This window comes from Pleurodeles waltl, chromosome 9, assembly GCF_031143425.1.
Source record: "Pleurodeles waltl isolate 20211129_DDA chromosome 9, aPleWal1.hap1.20221129, whole genome shotgun sequence".
Lineage (NCBI taxonomy): Eukaryota > Metazoa > Chordata > Amphibia > Caudata > Salamandridae > Pleurodeles > Pleurodeles waltl.
The window spans coordinates 994336761-994359888 of NC_090448.1; the positions used below are offsets into that span (position 1 = coordinate 994336761).

A 23128-nucleotide genomic window follows, 5' to 3' on the forward strand; every position below is an offset into this window, starting at 1 on the left:
CACTGGAGTATCTTAGCCAGGAGATCCAAAGCCTCTGGGCTTACCCTCATTGTCTGAAGACCAATGGAAGAACACAACACCAGAAGCACCTGTTCTTACCATGATCTCCCAGGAGTCTCGCTGCTTGGCAGGCAGTGGCTTACATCCAGCAGGACTGCCATGTGCTCTGTGGAGAAAGCCCCACTGATCACTGAAGAACCCGCCACCTTGGGGGAAAAGAGCACGTGCCCCATGTTTCTCCAACCAAGAACAGGTGAGAGACTCCAGTGAGCTTCGTGCCCTAGAGACTATGGGCCTAATTTAGATTACGGCAGAGGGGTTACTCTGTCATAACGGTGATGGATATCCCGTCCGCTGAAATCTATATCCTATTGTTTCCTATGGGATTTATGTTTCGGCAGACAGGATATCTATCACCGTTGTGACAAGGTAACCCCTCTGTTGAAATCTAAATTGGGCCCTATATGCTAAGAGAAGGGTGAGGGAGTACATTGCACCATATTATAAGCTACGGCACAAATCCATAGGACCTTGAAACAAAGACGAGGAGGAAGGGAATATAACATTTACAGGTAGTGGACTCACTTTGAAGCGTGTAAGACCCACACTTGTGAATCGAGTATCCCAATTTGACTGTAGTGTGTAGTATTCTTGCTTTGTGTAATAAAGTACTTGAGTTTTTTATAAAGAGAAATCTTGGGCTGGAGATTGCTCTTATTGCACTGCTGAGGGTGGTATTGAGTGCTGAGCCTGAGTATCCCCACACTAACCTCCTTGAGGATCCTGTGACTGCTTGCCAGTGCTACCACTGTAGAATCAAGTCCTGAAAGGGTTGTACTAGGCCCGGTTTGCAGAGCCATAGTAGGAAAGGCCCCTAAAGAGTAGAGGCAAGAAACCTCTGCTCCCATGTATCTCCTGCCTGCCCTGCGGCCTCCCTAACTGGTTTGAGAGTATGAAAACACTGGACCTCTTCCTGCAGGTTGTCTTTGGGGAAGAACAAAGGGAGGCTAGCCTATTTTACCATTGGTTTTGTCCAAACCAGCCAATCTCTGTACACCTGAGCAGCCTCTCGTTCACTAAAGTTACAAAATAGGGAGCTGAACGTTGTGCCTTGCCTAGTTCCAGCAACTGTGCTAGAAGTCGACCCACAGTTACTCTTGGTATGTTGAATCTGAGGCCTGGCCCAAAGAACTTTTCTGAAGGCTTAGTTTCTGTGAAGACAGCACAGCTTCTCTCCAATCTAGTTGCTGTTTTTTTCTTCTTGATAAACAATTTTATTTCTTTTATAGGTAAGTATAACAAATAGCGCTAGGACGTCCAAGCATGGTAAGAGCACCCACAACACACCCCTCCACCCTGATTTATCCAAAGAGACCATAATGTTCCCACCATTTGACCCAGAAGTGTTTGTTTTCAAGGACACTCCTAGCTATATAGATGGTTTTCTTCATCTTGGTGAACCAGTCCATCCCCGCTCACCACACTGCCAGCTTGGCGTATCCTTCAGTTTCTATTCCCCAGCAGTGTCTTGCTTGGCAATCACTGTTGCGTGCCTATCAGTCACCTCTGCTCTCTCCCAGTTCGTTAGTACTCCCAGTAGGGCTTGCTTAGGTGACAGCACTATTTGGTACCCCATCACCCTGGTAATAACTGCTTCTATTACTCACCAGTAGTTTACAATCAGGGGGCATTGTCAAGTTGTGGTAAAAATCCGCTTCTGGTTGGGGACATCAGAAGCAAGTCCGGTTCAGGAGTTTGCCTGCTTGGCTTAATCTCTGGCGGTGGGGGTGTGGGTGAAGGGCGGAATATTGCTTGAGAATAATGTAGGTGTATCATCAGTTTGAGGGAGGTGGCAATTTTCCTGGGCCATACCTGCTAGTCACTAATTCTGGTCATCAAGGGGGCCAGTCCATCTTTCTTATTTTAATTTCAATGCTGCAAAGCCATTGGGAGCATTGTTAAGTGTATATTTGGGAGATTTCTCTCTTCCCCAGGTTCCTCTTGAGTAGCTTGGCCTCAAGTGGGTTTCAATTCTGGGTGATTGACTAGAAGAGCCTTATATGGGAGCAGTGCTTGTCTTAGTTGTTATTATGGGTGGAGTTATATCTCGGACAGCTCATAGAGAGCTTAGAGTTCTTGAAAGGAGAAGATATGATTGCCCTGCCAGATGTCACCAAGCGTTGTAATTCCTATTTTAGCTCATTTGTGGAATCCATCGAACCATACAATATACAGAAGTCGCCTGCCCTGCCACGGTGTCTCAATGTGTGTTCATAGCCAGTGTAGTGGAGTGACGCCCTCCATTTGAGGAAACCTCTCCAGTGGGTTCTGAGAGTTGCTGTGGAAATGGGTTCACCTATTATAGTAACATCACCTTGCCCATTTCCAGTAGTGAATGCCCAGCCCAGTATGTCGGATCGTCCCATTCTCCGAGACAGACAGTTATTAATGATTAGGAAGTAGGTAGTACTCCTTTGATTCACATCTTTTTGGACCTTGGTTTTAACTGTATTTCTGATATGATCGCTTTAAAACCGTTATTCTATTGGGTAAGAATCTGGACGACCCCTGAGCTCATTATTTACAGGGACTCATCTTGATATTTTAAAAAGACCTAATGCAGTCTCTATTCCATGGTTTAGGCATGTGCCTAATTGGCTTCGTACCCTAGAACTAGGGAATTATTGGGAGAATCCACAGGATCTAGGGAAGGCTCATAAATTGCCCCTGAAAATAGCTTATTGGTCCTATTTCAGGAACAACTTTCTCCTTGGTACATCACATGGACGACTGACCAATGCATTTCTTGATTTGAAATGGTAGCCTTATTTAGATCTTATTCCTGACTTTCTGGGAAAGAGTCTGTATGCCCGCTTCCGTTACGGATGTTTACTGTTACTGTCTTTTACTGGCAGTTGAAAGACACCGCTTTTGTTCAATCTATGCTCAGGCTGCAGTGCTGCCCTGCAAACAGTTGAACATTTTATGTTCTTCTACCCAGCGTAGGCTTCTCTGTGACGTAAGTGGATTCATCCAGCTTGTCAGAAGTTGGGTTTTTAGACACCTTGCCATCGCCCTCAGGATTTTAAAGAGTGATACTTCTGCTACTCTAATCCATGCAGTTTGCAGGTTCCTTTTGACTGCATGATATATACGAATTCGCTTTTTAAAAACATTGTAATTTGTGAATTTGTATGTTTTAGGGTATGCATTGAGAGTTGTACTTATTGGTTTTATTGTTAGTAATGAATGGTGTTTTATTGTGTTTTTTTTGTTTCATTTTTTTTTTTTTTTACATCTGACTTGCAATATGTAATTGTTTTTTTTTATGACCGCATAAAGCTTGTGTTATAATAATTATAATAATAATGATTAGGAGTTGCAAGACTATGTAGTACAGTTGAAGAGCTGCTGCTTCTACCACCTCTCTCCCAATACAGTGTCTACATACATTTGTCCTAAGCTATTTGGGGTGGCCAGTTTGTGCATAGAATGCCCGTATATGGACCATGAGACCTTAAAACCATTGATGTGAAATCATTAGTGGAAAGTTTTGAAGAATGTAAAGGCAGGCGGGGAGAATCATCATTTTAAATAGGGCTACACTTCCCAGCACAGTGAGTGGGAGAGGTGACCAGCACTGGTGGTCCACCTTCACAGTGATCAGATTGGGGGTCGTGTTGAGACGTCTGGTCAGACCAGGCTCGGAACAGATTTGTATCCCCATATACTTAAAGCTAAGCCTTTTATTGGGAATTGAGTCTTGCCACACTGTGGTCGACACGTCTCCCCTGAAGTGCGATATGTAGGGATTTATTCTTATTTACTCCAAGACCAGATGCTTCAGCAGAGAGGTCAGGCACTTGGAGGCAGTGGGGAATTGAGGATTTGGTGGTAAGCCACAAAGAGGAGGACATCATCTGTGTAGAGGAAGATGCTGTCCTCTGGACACTCACCCCATTCCCATCCTTGCAGTCAGGTGTCTCAATGTAGGAGTCTGGCCAGGAGGTTGATTGCTAGGGAGAACAGGAGTGAGGAGAGTCAACATCCCTTTGTAGTATCTTTTCGAATGAGGAAGGGTTGGACAGCACCCCGTTAACCAGTACTCTGGCTTTGGGCTGTGAAGAAAGCAAGCTACTATGGCCCTCATTTCAACATTGGCGGGCGGCAAGCAAATTTACAAACAAGATGTCATGAGAGGAAGACACTGTTAAGTTGTGTTTGGCATCGGCAGGAAAGCCTTTTGTTAGTTAGGATGATTCACAGCTCTGCCTTCTACAGACTGTGTACATAATGTGGGCTACGTTAGAGGACTGGAAGTCGTTGTAACTTGCTTGGGGCAAGTGCTCTACCCTGCCCTGCAAACATGGGAAAAAGAACAACCGTAAAGCCAATATGTCAAAAGGTGCTTACAAGTCTAATAGCATGAGGAGAGCATCACTAAGTTGTTAGCACTGTTGTTGTCACATTCCATATTCGCACAATTTCGGATTTTGTGTTGATGAGAGAATTTCTTTCTGTTATTTGGGCTGATATGTAAATTGTGGCCTCGTCAAAGATGATGCCTTTAGTCACACACATGATGAGTGGCCGAATGGGGTTGGTCTCTGAGGGAAGAAAGTTCTTAAAGATATCAAAAATATCACAAGCTTTCTTCGTTTTCTAAACTGAGATTTTGATTAACATCTTAATAAAAGGAGCCTTTCGCTCTCCATTTCAAATTCTTATTGACGAGAGGGAACGCGCTTACTTTGCATTATGTATAGAACGTAGATTTTGGAGCAGTTGTGCACCTGTTAAAACCAGGCACCACCAACTTGTATGAAGACTTACACCTTGTAAGTCTCAAAAAGGAGGCAAGAGTTCGACTACTGTTTAAAAAAAAAAACAAAAAAAAAAAAAGCCCAGCTAGGAATGTATAGTATCAAGACATCGACATTTACTGCTGTTAGGAAACTGAAAAAATATATATTGTTTAAAACGTTGAAAAAGAAGATTGCACCAAACAAGTTACTGTACAGAAGTATTTCACTCGGGTAAGTATTAATGGCATCTCAACATAATTAAAGAGCTTACGCCAAGGAAGCTGTGGTTTTAAAAATCTTTCATCTCAGAGTGCTCTAGTCTTGACCTTATAATCAATTTGTAATCCAAGATGTTCTTGAAAGGCTTCCCAAACTTAGCATTGGTTATTTTAAGTTGTCACTTGGAGAAAGCATGTTGCAAACCAAGTATGTGGATTAAGAAGTTGAATTATTCGGGAAAGTTTAGGTTGATGCATTTACTCATTCTGTTAAATGAAATGATTACACTTTAAATATGTTTGTACCAGGGATATATCATTTTGAAACTTAGACTGGTATGTCCCTACCTTTATGGATATGTTTGTACTACAAGACCCCGTTTATGCAGTTGAAGGTGCATCTTTATCAGTGTGTAGTAATTGCTCTTTAGTTTTGGATGCCTTTCCGTTCTATTATTTTCTGTTGGAATCCACTGGGTTTTCAACATCTATTATCTACAATGGTGAATAGATCAGTAACTGTTTGATAAAATGAGATGTCTAGAATGCTTTTTTCTCCTTGATATTTTGCAGCATGCACGAAAAAGATGAAAACATAAGGGCACTAGAAGAGCGTCTTCAAAATGAACTAATTCATTTCTCAAACAAAATGGAAGATTATAAGGTACAACAATAGATTGTGAGCTTGCTTCCTAATAAAACATGTAGTGAACATTTCACTGTTGAAGAGTAAGATTTTCAGGACTCGTGTAGCCTTGATGATAAAAGAGAAAAAAAAAATCCTACTCTTGTCCAACTGTTTACGATATTTGTTCCTTTTCTCAAGTAAAAGCGCACCACGCGCCTTGTCTTAATCAGTTATGATTTTTGCTACCTCTTTACGTTTAGGGCAGATCATAATTTATAGAACTCTGTAAAATTTTATTGGCAATTATTTGGTCACACACTGTTTGGCATCTCCTACCCGTACAGTTACATTAGCTAATTGTAATTCTTTGGATGCACGCATTCCCCCCACCCTCTCTCTCGCTCTCATCTCTTACCCATACACTTACATTAGCTAGGTGCCCAGATAGCATAGTTCGCTGTAATGTCAACATTTTTTGGTTTAAAAAAATAATTTAAAAAAAAAAAACACACAGCCATTGTGCCAGATGAGTTCTGAAATATACATGACTGAAAAAGAGCACAGTCAGTTTTCACCATTTTTAAAACTGAAAAACAAAAGAAGAAATGCAGCCTCTAGCCTGAGATGTGAATAGAGTGCACAACTGACACTGCAGAATTACAGAAGCTGCACTGTGCTTTCATTTCCCGTAGGTACATCGGGCAATTTGTGCTCTGAAAGGAAATAGTGCATGGGGAGGAAGGTGACATTTTTAGGGTTTGCTAGAAAATATTCATGCTTCAGAACTGGATTTGTATGTAAGCCACTTTTCCTTTTCCATCATGGGATTCTCTCTGTTATGTATAACAGTAGAACTGAGTAACTAAAATCTGAAGCTAGGAACCGAAATCATAAAATGGAGAAATGTCCAAATCAGTGTGAAACCTTTCTACAGTGAGATCAGTTAGACAGAGGGTGTATCAGTCTTGGAGTCAGAACCAATGGAGTGGTTCTTACCAAATGTATGAACTGACATCCAAGTGGCCACCTTACAGATGTCTGTCCTTCTTATGGGGCACTGTTTATCAAAGCAGCAGTATCTCCTTTTCATCAAGTAAAATGAACACTAGGCTTGCCAGGCAAATGTCAGTTCGCTTTTTGTAGCATGTTATGAAATATGACACTACCTACTTGGTTACATATAGATTTGTGGAAACAAACGTTGTGCAAACTGCCCGATAATTGACTTTCAGTATCATCTAAGATTTGATGGGCCCTCTGTGATGGGGAAGAGGGTCCGAAAATAAGATCGGAAGGAATGATATCTGATTATGGTGTAAATCTGAGATAACTAGGAAGAAAACAAGGGTGGGTTCATGGGGATGCCTTATTTCCCTGCATTATTGTTCCTCATATTGCAACACTAGTTGCCATACTCACAGAAAGCTACCCTTGTCTTTATCAGCTAACTAGATAAGTCTATCAATGATCATCTTCTTACAGATGCAGGTGTGCCAAGCCTTTACTATTAGGGTGGGGTGTCATTGGTTTACACATGTGAGCTGTTAGTGTTAACGGCATCCAGCAGCTGGAAGGTTTATTTGCATTTATTCTTTCCCATATGTCTCTGGTGTTTTATGTTTCTGCTCCATGCCCTCTGTTTTTGAGGTTATCTCAGACCTGGCAAGTTCAGATAATGTGTTTAGAGTGGTATTAGGTTAAAGTTATCTGAAAGTCACAGTACACAAGTGCTTCTGACCTTGCTTAGTCTGATTTGGAGCACTGCATAGACCCCTCAGATTATTTTTAGTAGCAGTTCCTCAAAGTCAGAAGGGAGTTTGAAGCATGCAAACACATTCCACTGTAGCTACCTGTAAGTATTTGTCCTGTGTGCAACACACTCTACTAAATGTAGAAGCTTTTCTTTGGTTGAGTTAAAAAAGGTATACCAAAATTTAGACTATATTTGAGAAAAAAAATGTCTGTTTTGGGAACTCACCAGCTGATATTTGGAGGCAAATGGCTGAATTTCCAAAATACGTTTGAAGCTGATATTTGAGTGATAAATCATGTGAAGTTTAGGAGACTTTTCTTCAACCTTGGTGCTAGAGGCACTGCAGCTGTGGCTGTTATGTAGTAGCTCCTATTACAGAAAAATTAGATATTAGAGGTAATACCCAGAATAGAGAACTGTGACTTCAGTTAAATAGCTTTTTCTTCATGAACATGTATCTCAGTAAACAAATAATGACACTGTCCCAAAGGCAAAAATAACTTCACATATTTTTATTTATGGCAATAGATAGCAAAGATTATGAGGTCAGAATTTAAAACCGATGCAGTAGGCGTATGAAGATTCAGCAGTGTGATCAGTGTGGTCAGTAATCCCAAGGCTACCCAGATCAGCCTTCAGGGAAGATATCCTGTTCTGGCATGCCCACAATGGACAAAGCCAGTCTGCATAAAGGATAGCCACCATCTTCTGGAGCCTGTTCATGGGGTCCAACTGGATCCTACTGCTCACTCATAAGTAAAATACAAATGAAAATCACACTCAGTTTCCACATGTCCCTCACCTGGTAAAGACATAAGACCAAAGGTAATGGGACTGGACTAACCCTTTATTGGGAAGTACAAGTTGCTTTTTCGCCACAGGGAAAGGTAAAATCAACTGCACTCTCGACTGGTAATCAGTCTCCTCATACATCCTTGATTAAGGGGGTTGTCGACCCCCCCCCCCCAGTCAGAATGAGGGTACACTTTTGGTATCTCATGATGAACAAAAAGGTAGCAGGATCAGTGGGTTTGCAGGATTATCTAGTTCAGTGGAGAAAAAACACAGGCATAGCCAAAAACAAATGCACAGCAATATGGCAACGCTTTTCCTTGCACAGGACTTTAGTCTGAACCATTGTACATTCTAGAAAGCTTATATACTGCCTTTTTTAAAACAATTTCTGACTTACTGACCCTTTTAGAAGTTTAGCCTAATGTTAGCTTATTGTTGTTTGTCAAAGTTACATTCTTGGAAGCACTGAAGTTAGTCTCCTTTGATCTTGATCTAAAACTCTTCATTTTCACTGATTCCAAATTGAGGGCCTGATTTAGAGTTTGGCGGAGAGGGTTACTCTGTCACAAACGTGACGGATAGCACTTCTGCCGTATTAGGATACCATAATAGCCTGTGGATATGGTAATATGTCGGACAGGATATCCATTACGTTTCTGACAGAATAACCCACCCGACAAGCTCCAACTCAGGCCCCTAGTATTTCGTTGACCAAGTAACAGTATCTGTTTAGGCTAGTGGGTGGAGGATATGTTTCTTTGCCAAGCTCTCCTATAACTCTAGAATCCTACCTTATTTATTTTTAGGCATGGAGATGATGGTCTGTGCCCTTTTCAGAATACTCAGTATTTTAGTGTAAATACATCTCTGCTAAGATACCATATGAATGCCCTCATATTTAGTTAGATGAGTAAAAAGTCTGGTCCAATCCCATTTTAGTTGGGACAATTGAAAGTAGTAGTTTATCTCCAAGCATTTTTCTCAACCCTATTCTTAAGATGTGGTTAAACTAGGCTTTAATATAACTGTTCATCTTCTCCTCCCAGTGAGGTTTTACGGTCTCCTTTTTTTAGTATGAAACTCTCTTAGGCAGAGCATGAAAAAGATGTCCTCTTAAAAATGTTAATTTTCTCCAGCATTCAATTTTTCATAGATTCGTGTGCTTAAATCATTCTCTGTCGTTGAGCTGGGAGAACTATGGAAATATTAAAACAGTAAGGCCATATTTGCTTAGAAATGCAATAAAATAAATTGCTTTATGTAGGAAGTTGGCTCTGTATGCACTATTTCAAAGTAAGGAATAGTATGCAGAGTGTCCAAGGGTTCCCCTTAGAGGTAAGATAGTGGCAAAAAAAGATACTTCTAATGCTCTATTTTGTGGTAGTGTGGTCGAGCAGTAGGCTTATCAGAGGGTAGTGTTAAGCATTTGTTGTACACACAGGCAATAAATGAGGAACACACACTCAGAAACAATTCCAGGCCAATAGGTTTTTGTATAGAAAAATATATTTTCTTAGTTTATTTTAAGAACCACAGGTTCAAGATTTACAAGTAATACTTCAAATGAAAGGTATTTCAGGTAGGAACTTTAGGAACTTTGAATTAGCAAAATAGCATATACAGTTTTCACATAAATTACATATAGCTATTTTAAAACTAGACAGTGCAATTTTCAACAGTTCCTGGGGGAGGTAAGTGTTTGTTAGTTTTTGCAGGTAAGTAAACCACCTACGGGGTTCAAGTTTGGGTCCAAAGTAGCCCACAGTTGGGGGTTCAGAGCAACCCCAAAGTTACCACACCAGCAGCTCAGGGCCGGTCAGGTGCAGAGGTCAAAGTGGTGCCCAAAACGCATAGGCTTCAATGGAGAAGGGGGTGCCCCGGTTCCAGTCTGCCAGCAGGTAAGTACCCGTGTCTTCGGAGAGCAGACCAGGGGGGTTTTGTAGGGCTCCAGGGGGGACACAAGTCCACACAGAAAGTACACCCTCAGCGGCACGGGGGTGGCTGGGTGCAGTGTGCAAACAAGCGTCGGGTTCGCAATAGGATTCAATGGGAGACCAAGGGATCTCTTCAGCGATGCAGGCAGGCAAGGGGGGGGCTCCTCGGGGTAGCCACCACCTGGGCAAGGGAGAGGGCCACCTGGGGGTTGCTCCTGCACTGGAGGTCGGATCCTTCAGGTCCTGGGGGCTGCGGATGCAGAGTCTTTACCAGGTGTCATGTCTTTGAAGCAGGCTGTTGCGGTCAGGGGGAGCCTCGGGATTCCCTCTGCAGGCGTCGCTGTGTGGGCTCAGGGGGGGTCAACTCTGGCTACTCACGGTCTCGTAGTCGCCGGGGAGTCCTCCCTGTGGTGTTTGTTCTCCACAAGTTGAGCCGGGGGCGTCGGGTGCAGAGTGCAAAGTCTCACGGTTCCGGCGGGAAACGTGTGTTGTTTCAAAGTTGCTTCTTTGTCGCAAAGTTTCAGTCTTTGGGGAACAGAGCCGCTGTCCTCGGGAGTTCTTGGTCCTTCTAGATGCAGGGTAGTCCTCTGAGGCTTCAGAAGTTGCTGGAGCAGTGTCTTTAGAAGTGGGGAGACGGGCCGGTAGAGCTGGGGCCAAAGCAGTTGGTGTCTCCGTCTTCTCTGCAGGTTTTTCAGTTCAGCAGTCCTCTTCTTCTTAGGTTGCAGGAATCTGAGTTCCTAGGTTCTGGGGAGCCCCTAAATACTGAATTTAGGGGTGTGTTTAGGTCTGGGGGGTTAGTAGCCAATGGCACATTCCTATCTGCAAGATGGAGGATTTCTAAAAGTCAGAGTCAGCTCAGGACGCCTTAGGGGCTGTCCTGACTGGTCAGTGACTCCTCCTTGTTTTTCTCATTATCTCCTCCGGCCTTGCCGCCAAAAGTGGGGCCGTGGCCGGAGGGGGCGGGCAACTCCACTAGCTGGAGTGCCCTGGGGTGCTGTAACAAAGGGGGTGAGCCTTTGAGGCTCACCGCTAGGTGTTACAGTTCCTGCAGGGGAGGTGAGAAGCACCTCCACCCAGTACAGGCTTTGTTACTAGCCACAGAGTGACAAAGGCACTCTCCCCATGTGGCCAGCAACATGTCTGGTGTGTGGCAGGCTGCTAAAACCAGTCAGCCTACACGGATAGTCGGTTAAGGTTTCAGGGGGCACCTCTAAGGTGCCCTCTGGGGTGTATGTTACAATAAAATCTACACTGGCATCAGGGTGCATTTATTGTGCTGAGAAGTTTGATACCAAACTTCACAGTTTTCAGTATAGCCATTATGGTGCTGTGGAGTTCGTGCATGACAGACTCCCAGACCATATACTCTTATGGCTACCCTGCACTTACAATGTCTAAGGTTTTGCTTAGACACTGTAGGGGCATAGTGCTCATGCACTTATGCCCTCACCTATGGTATAGTGCACCCTGCCTTAGGGCTGTAAGGCCTGCTAGAGGGGTCACTTATCTATACCTGTAGGCAGTGAGAGGTTGTCATGGCACCCTGAGGGAAGTGCCATGTCGACTAAGTCTTTTTATCCCCACTAGCACACACTAGCTGGCAAGCAGTGAGGGGTCCCCAGGGTGGCATAAGATATGCTGCAGCCCTTAGAGACCTTCCCTGGCATCAGGGCCCTTGGTACCAGGGGTACCAGTTACAAGGGACTTACCTGGATGCCAGGGTGTGCCAATTGTGGAAACAAAGGTACAGGCTAGGGAAAGAACACTGGTGCTGGGGCTTGATTAGCAGGCCTCAGCACACTTTCAAATCATAACTTGGCATCAGCAAAGGCAAAAAGTCACGGGGTAACCATGCCAAGGAGGCATTTCCTTACACTTTATTAACTTCTTCATATCATTACAAACAACCCATATTTCAGCCAGTGAGGTGAAGGCACATTGATCACCACTTCCTCAGAGGCCACCATATCTCCAGATTGTCAACCACATGTTATGTGGAAGTGAGTCCCTGTTCAGAGATCTGCTCAAACGTATTTTCTCACATCTTTCAGTTTCTGCCTAACTTCTGCTGGATATTTCGACCTAGAACATTTCTCTTGCAAAGCTACCGTTCATGGGTGATAATTTACTTGAATTTTCTTTTTTCCTCTGAGAATGGCAGAATCCAAGAGTGCTTTCTCTAGACACTGTGCTTCTTGTGGCAAGAAGAGACTTTATGATGATGATCCCACAGTGATTGCACCTGCTGTCTACCACAGATACCAGAACAAAGTTTTCAAGTTTTGTTGCACTTTCTCCACAAAAGCACAAATAAATGTGAGAATCAACTGCTCCGGTGCCTCCAGGTGAGGAGTCTCCCCACCCTCTCTGGCTCCCCAGTTATACCAGAGCGAGAGACACCCGTCAAGCAACACAGGAAGGTAAAAATCTGAATGTGCGAGATCTGAAAATCCATAAGCATCTACCTCTGGTGAATCACCCAGAAAAGCTTCCAGTCACTTGTGGAAAAAGAGTTCCAAAGCCTCTTAGACAAAGGCACTGCCGACAAAGTCACCAACGACAAGCACCTATGGCACCACAGCAAAGTCACCATCGACTGCTCAACCTGTTTTTACCTTCCAACTCAGAAGCCATTATCGACAAATACAGTCCATGCCTAACATAGATAACACTTAAATGCCTCCGTTGATGACCAGCTCATCTACTCTGCTGTTGAAAATGCCAACTCCTAGCCCCATCAAGTATAATGACGGGCACATTTCTGATAGTTTTGTCAATGACGGCATCTGGTTAGTAGGCCAAGCCAGCTGTAAAACCATCTACTGCACCTTTGATGCCTCTGAAGCAGCGAGTAAAATTTTCTCCTCGGCCAGTGGAGAAACTTGTTGGCACTGAAGGGGAAGTTGCAGGATGCGTTTGGGCAGCCACTAGCCCTTTTAAACTGCATGTCAGATACAAAAAACAGTATGGGCAAAGAGTGCCTCAGGAGCAGCAACAGGAACAGCAACCTTAAAAATATTATGAGGACGAAGGTGATGATGCGACACAGTGGAAATTTGGCCACCCTAATAATGAACTAATATGGCGCCCAGCCTATGATGAGGCTCTTGGCAAATTTCATCAGTGAGTTGCATCAGATGATGTCTGATACTCGAGCTTCTTTCTGAAGGCCATGTTCCACACCTATGCCACAGTAGGTACCACCACCTCAATCAGACACGGTTCCTATGCTTTCACCTCCATAGGATACTTATACATTGAATGTCGATCAAAGCTAGATATAAACACTCAGGATCAGCCTGACGTGGTGTGGTTAGGTTGCATTAACCACATAAAACCTAACCCTGTTGCCTGCAGACTCCCTGCCAAATGGCATTGGTCCTTTCCACTCACTTATGGAGAGATCCTTCAATAGATTTTAGTTGCCATTTACAGTTCCAGAGGCTGGCTGATTTTTGCATCATTTCAAAGGTTCTCCGGGCAGGTCCATTGAAGCTGCTTCCCTTTATAGACTTTATTTGGAAGTAACGAGTAAAGATACTGCCATGGTGCCCTGTCATAGTGACTTGTCTGGACACAAAATGTAGGGCACATGATAAAACATTAGCATACCTGCTAGGTCACCCCTGCAGTCTCAGTAGTGATGAAGGAAGCACAGCACTGCTCATTGAATACTACCTTGCACTGCAACGGGCTTTCTGACCACTACCACTACAAGTATACACATGTCAACGCTTCTTCCACTGTGAGTGGTGGGCATTAATAACCCTGGGTGGGCTTGTCTGAGGCCTGGTCCGTGATGGATAAATATATTCAATTATTTCTAAAAACCTCCACCTATCTGCCCCGGAAGACTTCCCATAAATATCTGTGCTCACTGGAACAAGAGATTCTTTCCACGATGACTAAGAGGGTGTTAAGGCACACTCCAAATCCCAGCGAAATACTGTGTTTTTTTTTTTTTTTTACTCTATTTGTTCCTATTCAGAAAAGGTTTTGAGAATGGAGACACATTTTGAACCTCTGACAACTAAATAAAATACAATAGTCCTTCGGCAAGAGGGCAAATACATGACGTCGTGGGATCGGCAGGATGTGTATTTTTATATTCTTATACACCCCTAACACCACAAGTACCTGTGTGTGTTTAAGAAACTTGTACCAGTATCAATTCTGAGTACTACCATTCAGTCTCAAAGTGGCACAAAGGATTTCTTCAAAGTGTCTGGTCACTGTAACAGCGTTTGTGGTGAAGATGGCACCAAATCTTCCCTTACTTGGATGGTTGACAAATAAATGTCAAGACTTTACAGGTTACAAAGTCAGCCACAGATGCATTTATGATTCTGTTCTAAGCTGTTGATCTCATGCCCAGCACACGACTCCCTCCAAACACATTCAGTTTCTAGAAAAGACTTTAGAAATACCCGTTGGAAAGCTCTCCCTTCCAAGGAAAGGGTTCTGAAGTCACAATCCTTGGTGTCTTGTATACGGGGGAAGACAACAGTTCTTTACACGTTAGAATTCCCCTTCCCGAGATTGTTGTCCTGCTTCCCATTGATTGCTCACCATACAGGTCCAGTGTCTTTAGGTGTCAGAATCTTTTGAGAGTCAAGGTACGATACAGCCAGATTGAAAACTGTTGTAATGCGTCTCGAGGTTTCCCTGTAATGTAGGCTTCTAGACAAACTTGTATTGGAATGTGATTGTGGAATGTTGGTCGAGGCGTTCCCTCTCTCGGCAGTTGCTTGCTGGCCTTGGGAGAGAGAGCACCACGATTGAGGTTCTCGGCTAATAAAGACGTTTACCTGTTTCCAAGGTGGATTTCTTCTGCTTTACTTCATTTTGGCGACGAGGATTTGTTGAAAGCAACAATCCTTTCAACAAATCAAAGAGGCCGTGTGCAATGCTGACATTTTAACACCGTTCGATACCAAGAAGAGTACGATCAATAACGGTAGACGCAAGTGCTACGGGTATAGGGGCTGTTATGTCTCAGATGCATGGTTCCATTGAAAAGACAATTGCTTTTGCTTCACGGACATTGAAAGCTACTGAGAGACATTATGTGGTCATCAAACAGGAGGTGTTGGCTGCAGTTTGGGGTGTGTAATATTTTTGCATGTACATTTGAGGTTGTAGTATCACTCTACGCACTGATCACAAATCTCTTTTGAAAATTCTGTTGCCTGGTGGAACTGGCAAGGGATCAGCAAGATTAGCCAGACTGGCTTCACGTTTGCAAGAATACAACTATAAAAATGAATTTATTCCAGGTTGGAGAAGTGTACAGGCTGATTGCCTGTCACGATTAGCCCTTGATTGGCATTTGGTGGATGAGGACAATGTTCTAGAAAGTGAACAGGAAGGTGCTGTTGCATCTGTGTGTGAGGTTACTCATTGGAGTGGGGGAATTGTGAATGAGAGTGAGTGGCATTCAGCAATGGAAGGCGATAATGTGCTGAAGAATGTTATAGACCTTATAAGAAAAGGGGGAAGGAGAGAGAACACTCTTCCTGTGTTGGTGCGGCCCTACGGTAAAGTATTGGAAGAGCTCTCAGAAGTAAATGGCAGAATGGTTCTTCGTGGTGATAAGATTGTTCCACCAGCTGGTGTAAGAAAAAAATTGTTTGACATTGCTCATGAAGGGCATTTGGGGCAAACATTCACAAAAAAAGGCTTAGGATGGAGTTTTGGTGGCCTGGCATGGACAGCGATATAGCAAATTGGGTTGAGATGTGCTGAGTGTATACATAGTGAAAAGCGTTTGAAAGTTGGGGCACAGTCAGAGGGTGGAAGTATAAATGATCCGGGCAAGCCATGGCATAGTGTTTGGACTTTATTGGACCTCAATCAGGGACAGGAAGGGGCAAGAATTTTGCGCTTGTCATGGTGGATGTTTATTCTAAATGGTTGATCGTCAAATATATGTCTGAAGTCACTACATCGGCAACCATAAGTGAGTTGCAGGATATTTTCACTGAGGAAGGCTTTCCTGAAGTGCTTATCACCAATAATGGCACAAAGTTGACGTCTAGAGAAATGAAGGAGTTTTTAGAGTCATGTGGTGTAAGACATGCGCATACTGCTCTGTACAATCCTCGTGCAAATGGTATTGTGGAACGGGCGAATAGTATGATTAAAGGAGGGTTATAGTTAGCAAAGGTTAACAATTTAGATGTAGAGCGTGAAATTTCAGAACTTGTCTGGGCATATCGTACCACAGAGCACCTGTGTACTGGAAAGATACAGTTTGTGGTCATGAGGGGCAGGAAACCCATTAGTAGGATGAAACCCTTGTGGATGGAGAAATTGGTAACGGGGTGTGATGTTTCCTATGGCGATTCAACAAACAAGTCTGTGTGTGGAGACAAAACTGAGCGAAACGACTTGAGAATTAAACCAGGTGACTGGGTGATGGTTAAATCGGGGAAGTAAAGAGAGGTGTGTCCAAATTTTAGGGCCATCCGAGTTCAGGAGGTCCACAAGTGGCATGTTTTGCTTTCTAATGGTCAACGCTGGAATCTGAGGAGGGTTGCTAAGTTTGCTTCTGTATGGGATGAAGGAAAGAGTGTAGTGTGTGATGGCTGTAGTGGATATATGTTGATGAGAGATGATGAAGTGGGGCAGGCTGGTGTCAGGGGACAGTTGTGCGATGTGAGGGATCAGGAAAGTGGTGGTAGTGGTGATGGTATTTCAGTTCCGGGTATTGATGCTATGAGTCCAACTCCTAGTTTTGTGAGTGCAAGGTCTACTAGTGCTAGGTCTACTAGACTCGGAGACCACCTGCATTTTTAAATGATTTTGTGTCATAATCACTTTTCTCTTTTTCACATTTTGTTTTTATTTATTTTTCTTGTTTGGGGCCTAATACTTTTGTTTTGAATGATTTAATTGTCTTTAATTTTTCTGTGTTTCTTCCTTCTGTTATTCACTTATGTATTATTAACGGAGAGAGGTGTGTTGTAATGCGTCTTGAGGTTTCCCTGTAATGTAGGCCTCGAGACAAACTTGTATTGGAATGTGATTGTGGAATGTTGGGCGAGGCGTTCCCTCTCTCGGCAGTTGCTTGCTGACCTTGGGAGAGAGACCACCACGATTGAGGTTCTTGGCTAATAAAGACGTTTAACTGTTTCCGAGGTGGATTTCTTCTGCTTTACATCAAAAACCCTACTGTAATGATGGAAGTTACTTTCCAGCGTGATAGTGGACTTATTCATCCTGTCAGAGCCAATTCATTTTTATCAACCAACTTCTACTTCTTTAGATGGTTACGGAGCTCACATACAAAAACCGAAAGCTAAAGGCCATTGATTGGAGATGGAGTAGCATTTTCACAAAGATGCTGTACTGCTCAAAGCTGTCAGACAATGTTTTCAGTCTTTCTGTCCAATATGGGGCACCTCTTAGGTGCTGGTCAGAAAATCAATACACTGCTATGTTTTATATAAACAAACACAAACAGGGCAGTAATAAATCCCTAGCTCTTTAAGGATAGTCTCTGCATCTCTGGCATTGGGCGATCAGTCATTACATTTCTCTGACAGCAAAACCTTTGGCAGAAGTGAACAATTCATGGGTGGATTCATTCTTGAGGGCAGCAGACTTATCTCACGATTGGAAGCTGAGCCAAAACCTGGTAAAGGGATCTTTCTTCAGCATGAGCAGCCAGCATTGCATTTTGTTTGCAACAGCTCAACGTGAAATATGGCAGTTATTTTTACACTGAGTCAGTAAGAGAGGTACTTTCGATGTTATGGTCTAAGCCTTTACGTATGCCATTCCACTGGTACCCTGATGCAGCAGATCATCGTGAAATTCAAGTGTCAACAGTGCAAAATGATTCTCGTACCACTGAATGCTCTTGAAAGTTTTCGCTCACCAATCTTCTGCATCTATCAGACCCTTCCAGCATTTGCCTGGTTAGCTGTCAGGATCATCTTTCCAGAGAGGATAGCCATATTATTCATCACGATCCAGGATCCTTCAGATTGGCAGTATGGATCCTAAATACATAGAATTCCCCATTATAGGTATCCCTTACGACTGCTGTGCGTTCCTACCTCAAACCAGGTAAACCTTAAATTGTAAACAGTTACCACGCCAAGTGCAAGAAGTTCTGCATTTGATGACAATCCAAAGGTTTGCCCCCTCTAACTTCAGAGCTCTATCTAGTACTCCCTCACATGTTGCTGTTTGAAAAATTTGGATTAAAACATTCTTCTATTAAAGCAGACCATAAATATGCAACATGGAAAACACACTTGTTAATCTTGACAGCAATCATGAAAGTAAGGGGAAAGTACAAGCATTCACTATTAATGCGCCATTTTTGTTATTCCAAAAGAGTAGGGTTATTTTGCAAAAAAAATACGAAACCTATCCCAAAGCTAACAACTGACTCATCTCAATGAATCTGGCTTTCTTAAGTCTTGCTTCCAGAATCTTTTGACAATGGTTGAGAGAACTCTTCATTCTATGAAGATTTAGCAATGTTTAAAATGTTATTATTTACCGAGCAAAAACATTCAGGAAGTTGGACCAATTGTTTGCAGTGTTTTGCCACTTTCAAAAAATGCAGCATATTTCTGAGTAGAGCAGAGAGGATAGCAAGTTCGATAACTTCTACTGTGCAATTCTATCATTTTTTTATGCTGGTTGTCCACTGAAGACATCTGTTTACAATTCATTACACAAGAAGTGCTCTCCAACTGACACCTCGAATGCTGGAGTTCCACTAACTGATATCTGTAGAGTGGCAACGAGAACTAGTCTTCACATTTGTGAAATATCACTGCCTAGACATTGAATCATGCAGAGATTCAGCTGTGGGCTAGACGGTCCTCCGTAATCTGTTTTTCTAAGCTAAGCCTCATCCTGCTTCCTTCTTCTGTTAAATTTAGTCAATGTTATTAATATCAGTGTTCCAAAATATTGCTAATGATATGCATACTGACCACTGAACCCTGCTTGCTATTCTGATACAAGCATGTGAATCTATGAAAGAGCCAATGCTGGAGAACAAAGAAGTTACTAACCTTTAACTCCAGTTTTCCAGTGTTGGTATATTTCATAGAATCACAGACAACCATCCACCCTATGCAGTTCGAGGCTAAGTTATCCTTTCGCACTTTTGCTTTGAAAATCCAAGGCATGACCACCTCAAAGGAGGTAGGGGGCTGAGATTATTGTGCATTCACCTCACTGTTTGAACTGTAAGTCATTTATAAAGATTTGAAGGGGTTACTAAAGATCTTTTAGTGTATTTTAAAGGGAATGTAGGCCTTACTGCTTATAGTGTTACTATGGGACTCCCAGCTCAACAACGGGGAGCAGGAATTCAAGCATATGAATCTATGAGACACCAATGCCGGAGAACTGCAGTTTCAGATAAATAACTTGTTTCAATCAATCAATTTATTTGTTTCAGCTAATAAGCCATTCATAAATAGATAAGAATAATCCAATCAGTTAAACAATTGTTCAAAAAACACAAAGAACATTTGTTCAAAGTAAATAAAAGCTTTAAATTGGTATATTGTTAGTTTTCAGGCAGACAAAATATAAGATGCCTCCAGAAGAAATATATAGGTCAATCTGTAGGCACAGGCCTGGGTCAGTGAACTGGAGTTTATTTTATATGTTCAAAATAAGGGTTGGAGAACCTGTTTCCTTGGCGACAGAGATTTGGGACAGAGCAACATAAAATGAATTATTCTCCACCATCTACCTATTTCACATTTTCAAGTATAAAACACAGGTTTTAGTCATGGACAATTTTGTGACATGAGATATCAACAGTGGAGTTTCTAGTCTAAATTTTATATATACACTTCTCTAACTCTGGTACTATCTACACTACATAAGATTCATAATTGCCTGAGTATTTGACTTTCAAATACAATAGCATCAGCTTCTCTTTGCTGATTGTTTTGAGTACCTTTTTTCTTCCAGGTTACTGTGCAACTCATCTGCAAAATTATAGCCTTTGTGCGCTTACTATGTATCTATGATTGACTGATTGTGATTTGAGTGATAAAGTGGACGTTTTAGAGCTCCCAGTTTCCTGCCTATACGTGGCCATAGATGTCTCACATCTCTTTCCGTACCTTTTTTTCTGAGGTGTTTAGGCCAATTTGAAGGATCTTGGACTCAGTGTCCTTCCTTTAGGTTTCCCAGCTTTTCATCAGAGACACCATTAAATGCTGCTAGCCTTCTGTTGCCCCTTCAAATAAAGTGTCTTAAGGTATATATTCACCAATCATGACTATCCTAATATTGTAATATTGTTTTGTCATATTCACTGTCATGGGTTCCATTGCCTGTACAAATGGAGCAGTGAAGGGGGCGCACATCAGTCTTGTTCTTTTCTGAACATCTCTGATGAAATACTACTCATTTTAATTTTGTCATGTTGCAAAATAGTTTGTAAAAATGTACGTCTCCCTCAAAACCACCCAATCAACGCCCCAGCAGTACCTGACAATCTGTTAAGTGAAGCTCATCCATGTGTTCAGAAGACTGTCTCCCTTGACGGAATACAGTTATATCATTATTTTGGCAAAAGGAAGAAGTCTCTTCAGCCCAGAAGCCCTTAAACCTTCTAAATAGGTGCATCCGCTCTTGTGAGGTTCATAAGCTTGTACGAAGTATACTTGAATTATTTATTTATGTGAGTAACTGAAGTTATTGCCTCAAACGTAGATATAAGGACAGTGCCCTTTGTCTAATAAGAGTTCACATGCAGGGTTAGTGACTTAATCCACAGGAAGTAGAAAGCTTTATACTATTATAAAGGCTGGCTGGGCAAAATGACCTACATTGTTTAAAAATTTCATTTGAGTATAAAATGTCTTTTAACTTAAGCTCAGGGGCAGCTCGTCTGTTAGGGTGGAGAAGCGTTGCCCCCTGCCAGCAGCAGCAGCTGCAAAACCTTTACAAGAAAACGATAATAAACTGTGTTGATGATTGTTTTCTTGTAAAGAGGCGTGACGTGGGGGAGGAGTATGGGTTTGACGAGCAGCACTCTCCCTAAGAGCGCATGTGTGTTTGGTCGGCTGTCTCCGGCCGGCCAAACACGTGCAGTAGGCTCTCTTCCGGCAACACAGTTGCCGGGCTGGAGAGAGCATGCAGAGGCTCCCAGTCAACCTGGGCGCGCCCTGGCTGGCCAGCCAATCCTGATGCTGCACTGAGAAGCGTCAGGATTTGCTGCAGGGCAGGCAGGGAGCCTGTGTCTGCAGCAGAGGAGAAGGAGGAGCGAAGCAGCGCGGCGGCGTGCAGGTAAGTGGGGTTTAAAATAAAAATAAAAAATTGTTTATTTCCCTCTCCCCTGCTTCTCCACGCGCCGCCCACCCATTCTGTGCCCTGGGAGCAACAACAGCTCACACTACACTTCTTTTGTTAGAAAGCTATTCCTTTGATAATACTGACAGTCTGATTATCTTGTGATAGCTAACAGTCTGTAGCTCTGACGCTCCTGGGACAATTAAGTAGTTGATTTGTGATTCTAAAATAACAATCCATCATAAAATGTGTATAAAATACGAATAAGAAGAAAGGAGTCCATAAGATGAGGATAAATTAGGAAAATCTTTTAATGTAATGGAGAAACTCGAGCCAAGGAGTGGGGGACAAATTGTGCTTGTGAATGGCCTTAGAAGTATCATGGTTGAGCAGAGGAGGGAGGTGGAGCTCGAATCCGTGCTTAAATCTGTATCTTTGTATACTGTTGAGTGCACATGCAGGAGACTGAGGAAATGCTCAAGCCGGGAGGATAGGTACCGGCTATAGAAAATACAATCCCAGAGAAAGCATGCCAGGAATGCTGATAAATGGTGAAGGCCATATTCTCAAAATTCCCCGTTGCATCAAGATTAAATAAAATATCCTTGAGGTCAAGGATGTTGAATTACAGTCCATAATGATTGACAAAAGGATGCCAGAGCAAAAGTAGCTTTGTTGCACATGCAGTGTAAGTAGTATCAGAAAACTCAGGGTCTTAGGAACTCCAGAAGAATTCTACTGAATTTTTCAAAAGTGCTGACATTTCTCCAGGAACAGGCAGATCCAGAAGCCACTCGTCACCAATGTACAATCCTAATAGGAAGACACAAGTCCTTAAGACTTAGATAAATTAGGAAAATTCTATAATGTAATGGAAAAATTCCAGCCATGGCAGAGCAGTAGGGTTTCAGCTCTGTAACTGCCATCACGCTTCTCTTCAACCATGAACATTCTATATGGATCATATCACCATCAAGTGAAGTAGGTACAAATATAGGACAAACCATTGATACAAAGAAAAAACACCACCATACTGTATTTTATAGTATTTGCATTTAGTACTGTATTTTACTTCATTTATATCTTATTATTTTTCAGGGTAATCGCGATTTGGTTGAACAGATGGAGCGAAGGTAATAGTGCCAAAACATTGTTATAACAGTTTTAAGGGCATGCCGGTGATGGTAAGGAAAAAGGGCATCTGTGTTTTCAGCAGTCATGTAAAGTGATTTCCTGTTTTTTTGGATTACTACAGTCTGTGTAGTTTTTATATTGAGAATATCATTTGAGTCATTTTACTGTTTATTTTTTTTAGTATACAAGAAAAAGATGAAAAATTGAAAACTGTTGAAGAGCTACTTGAAGCTGGTCTTATACAAGTGGCCAATAAAGAGGATGAATTGAAGGTATTATTTATACTTTTTGCAATATTTCTTTCCTGTCAGACTTTCTGTTTCAAATTTCAAGGTATGAGCCGTAGTACATAATGAGTGTTTGCCTTCGGCATATAAAAGCAGTTATCAAAACAATTACACAAATAAAATAGTCCCTGAATCTGGAAGTACTTCTGGACTGCCAACATGCATCTGCAGGGTGTACACTGGTAAAATTCTATTTTGAATGATACCAAACCTTTGTTTATATAGCAATTATCATTCCAGGTGGCTTGCCATATGTAGGAAGCTGCTATGTGTGGTGGGTACCTATGGTAC

The 23128-nt window shown here is 42.4% G+C and overlaps 1 protein-coding gene across 12 annotated transcripts in view; it reads left to right on the forward strand.

Annotated features, from left to right (window-relative positions):
- KTN1 (kinectin 1) overlaps positions 1–23128 on the forward strand; it is a 653615-nt gene that overhangs the window by 280115 nt on the left and 350372 nt on the right. For all 12 annotated transcript variants that reach the window (XM_069208520.1, XM_069208523.1, XM_069208524.1 and 9 more), the window contains exons 17-19: positions 5597–5687; positions 22515–22549; positions 22732–22822. In XM_069208520.1, coding sequence (XP_069064621.1) covers positions 5597–5687; positions 22515–22549; positions 22732–22822 — 217 coding nt within the window. The remainder of the gene's footprint in view (positions 1–5596; positions 5688–22514; positions 22550–22731; positions 22823–23128) is intronic.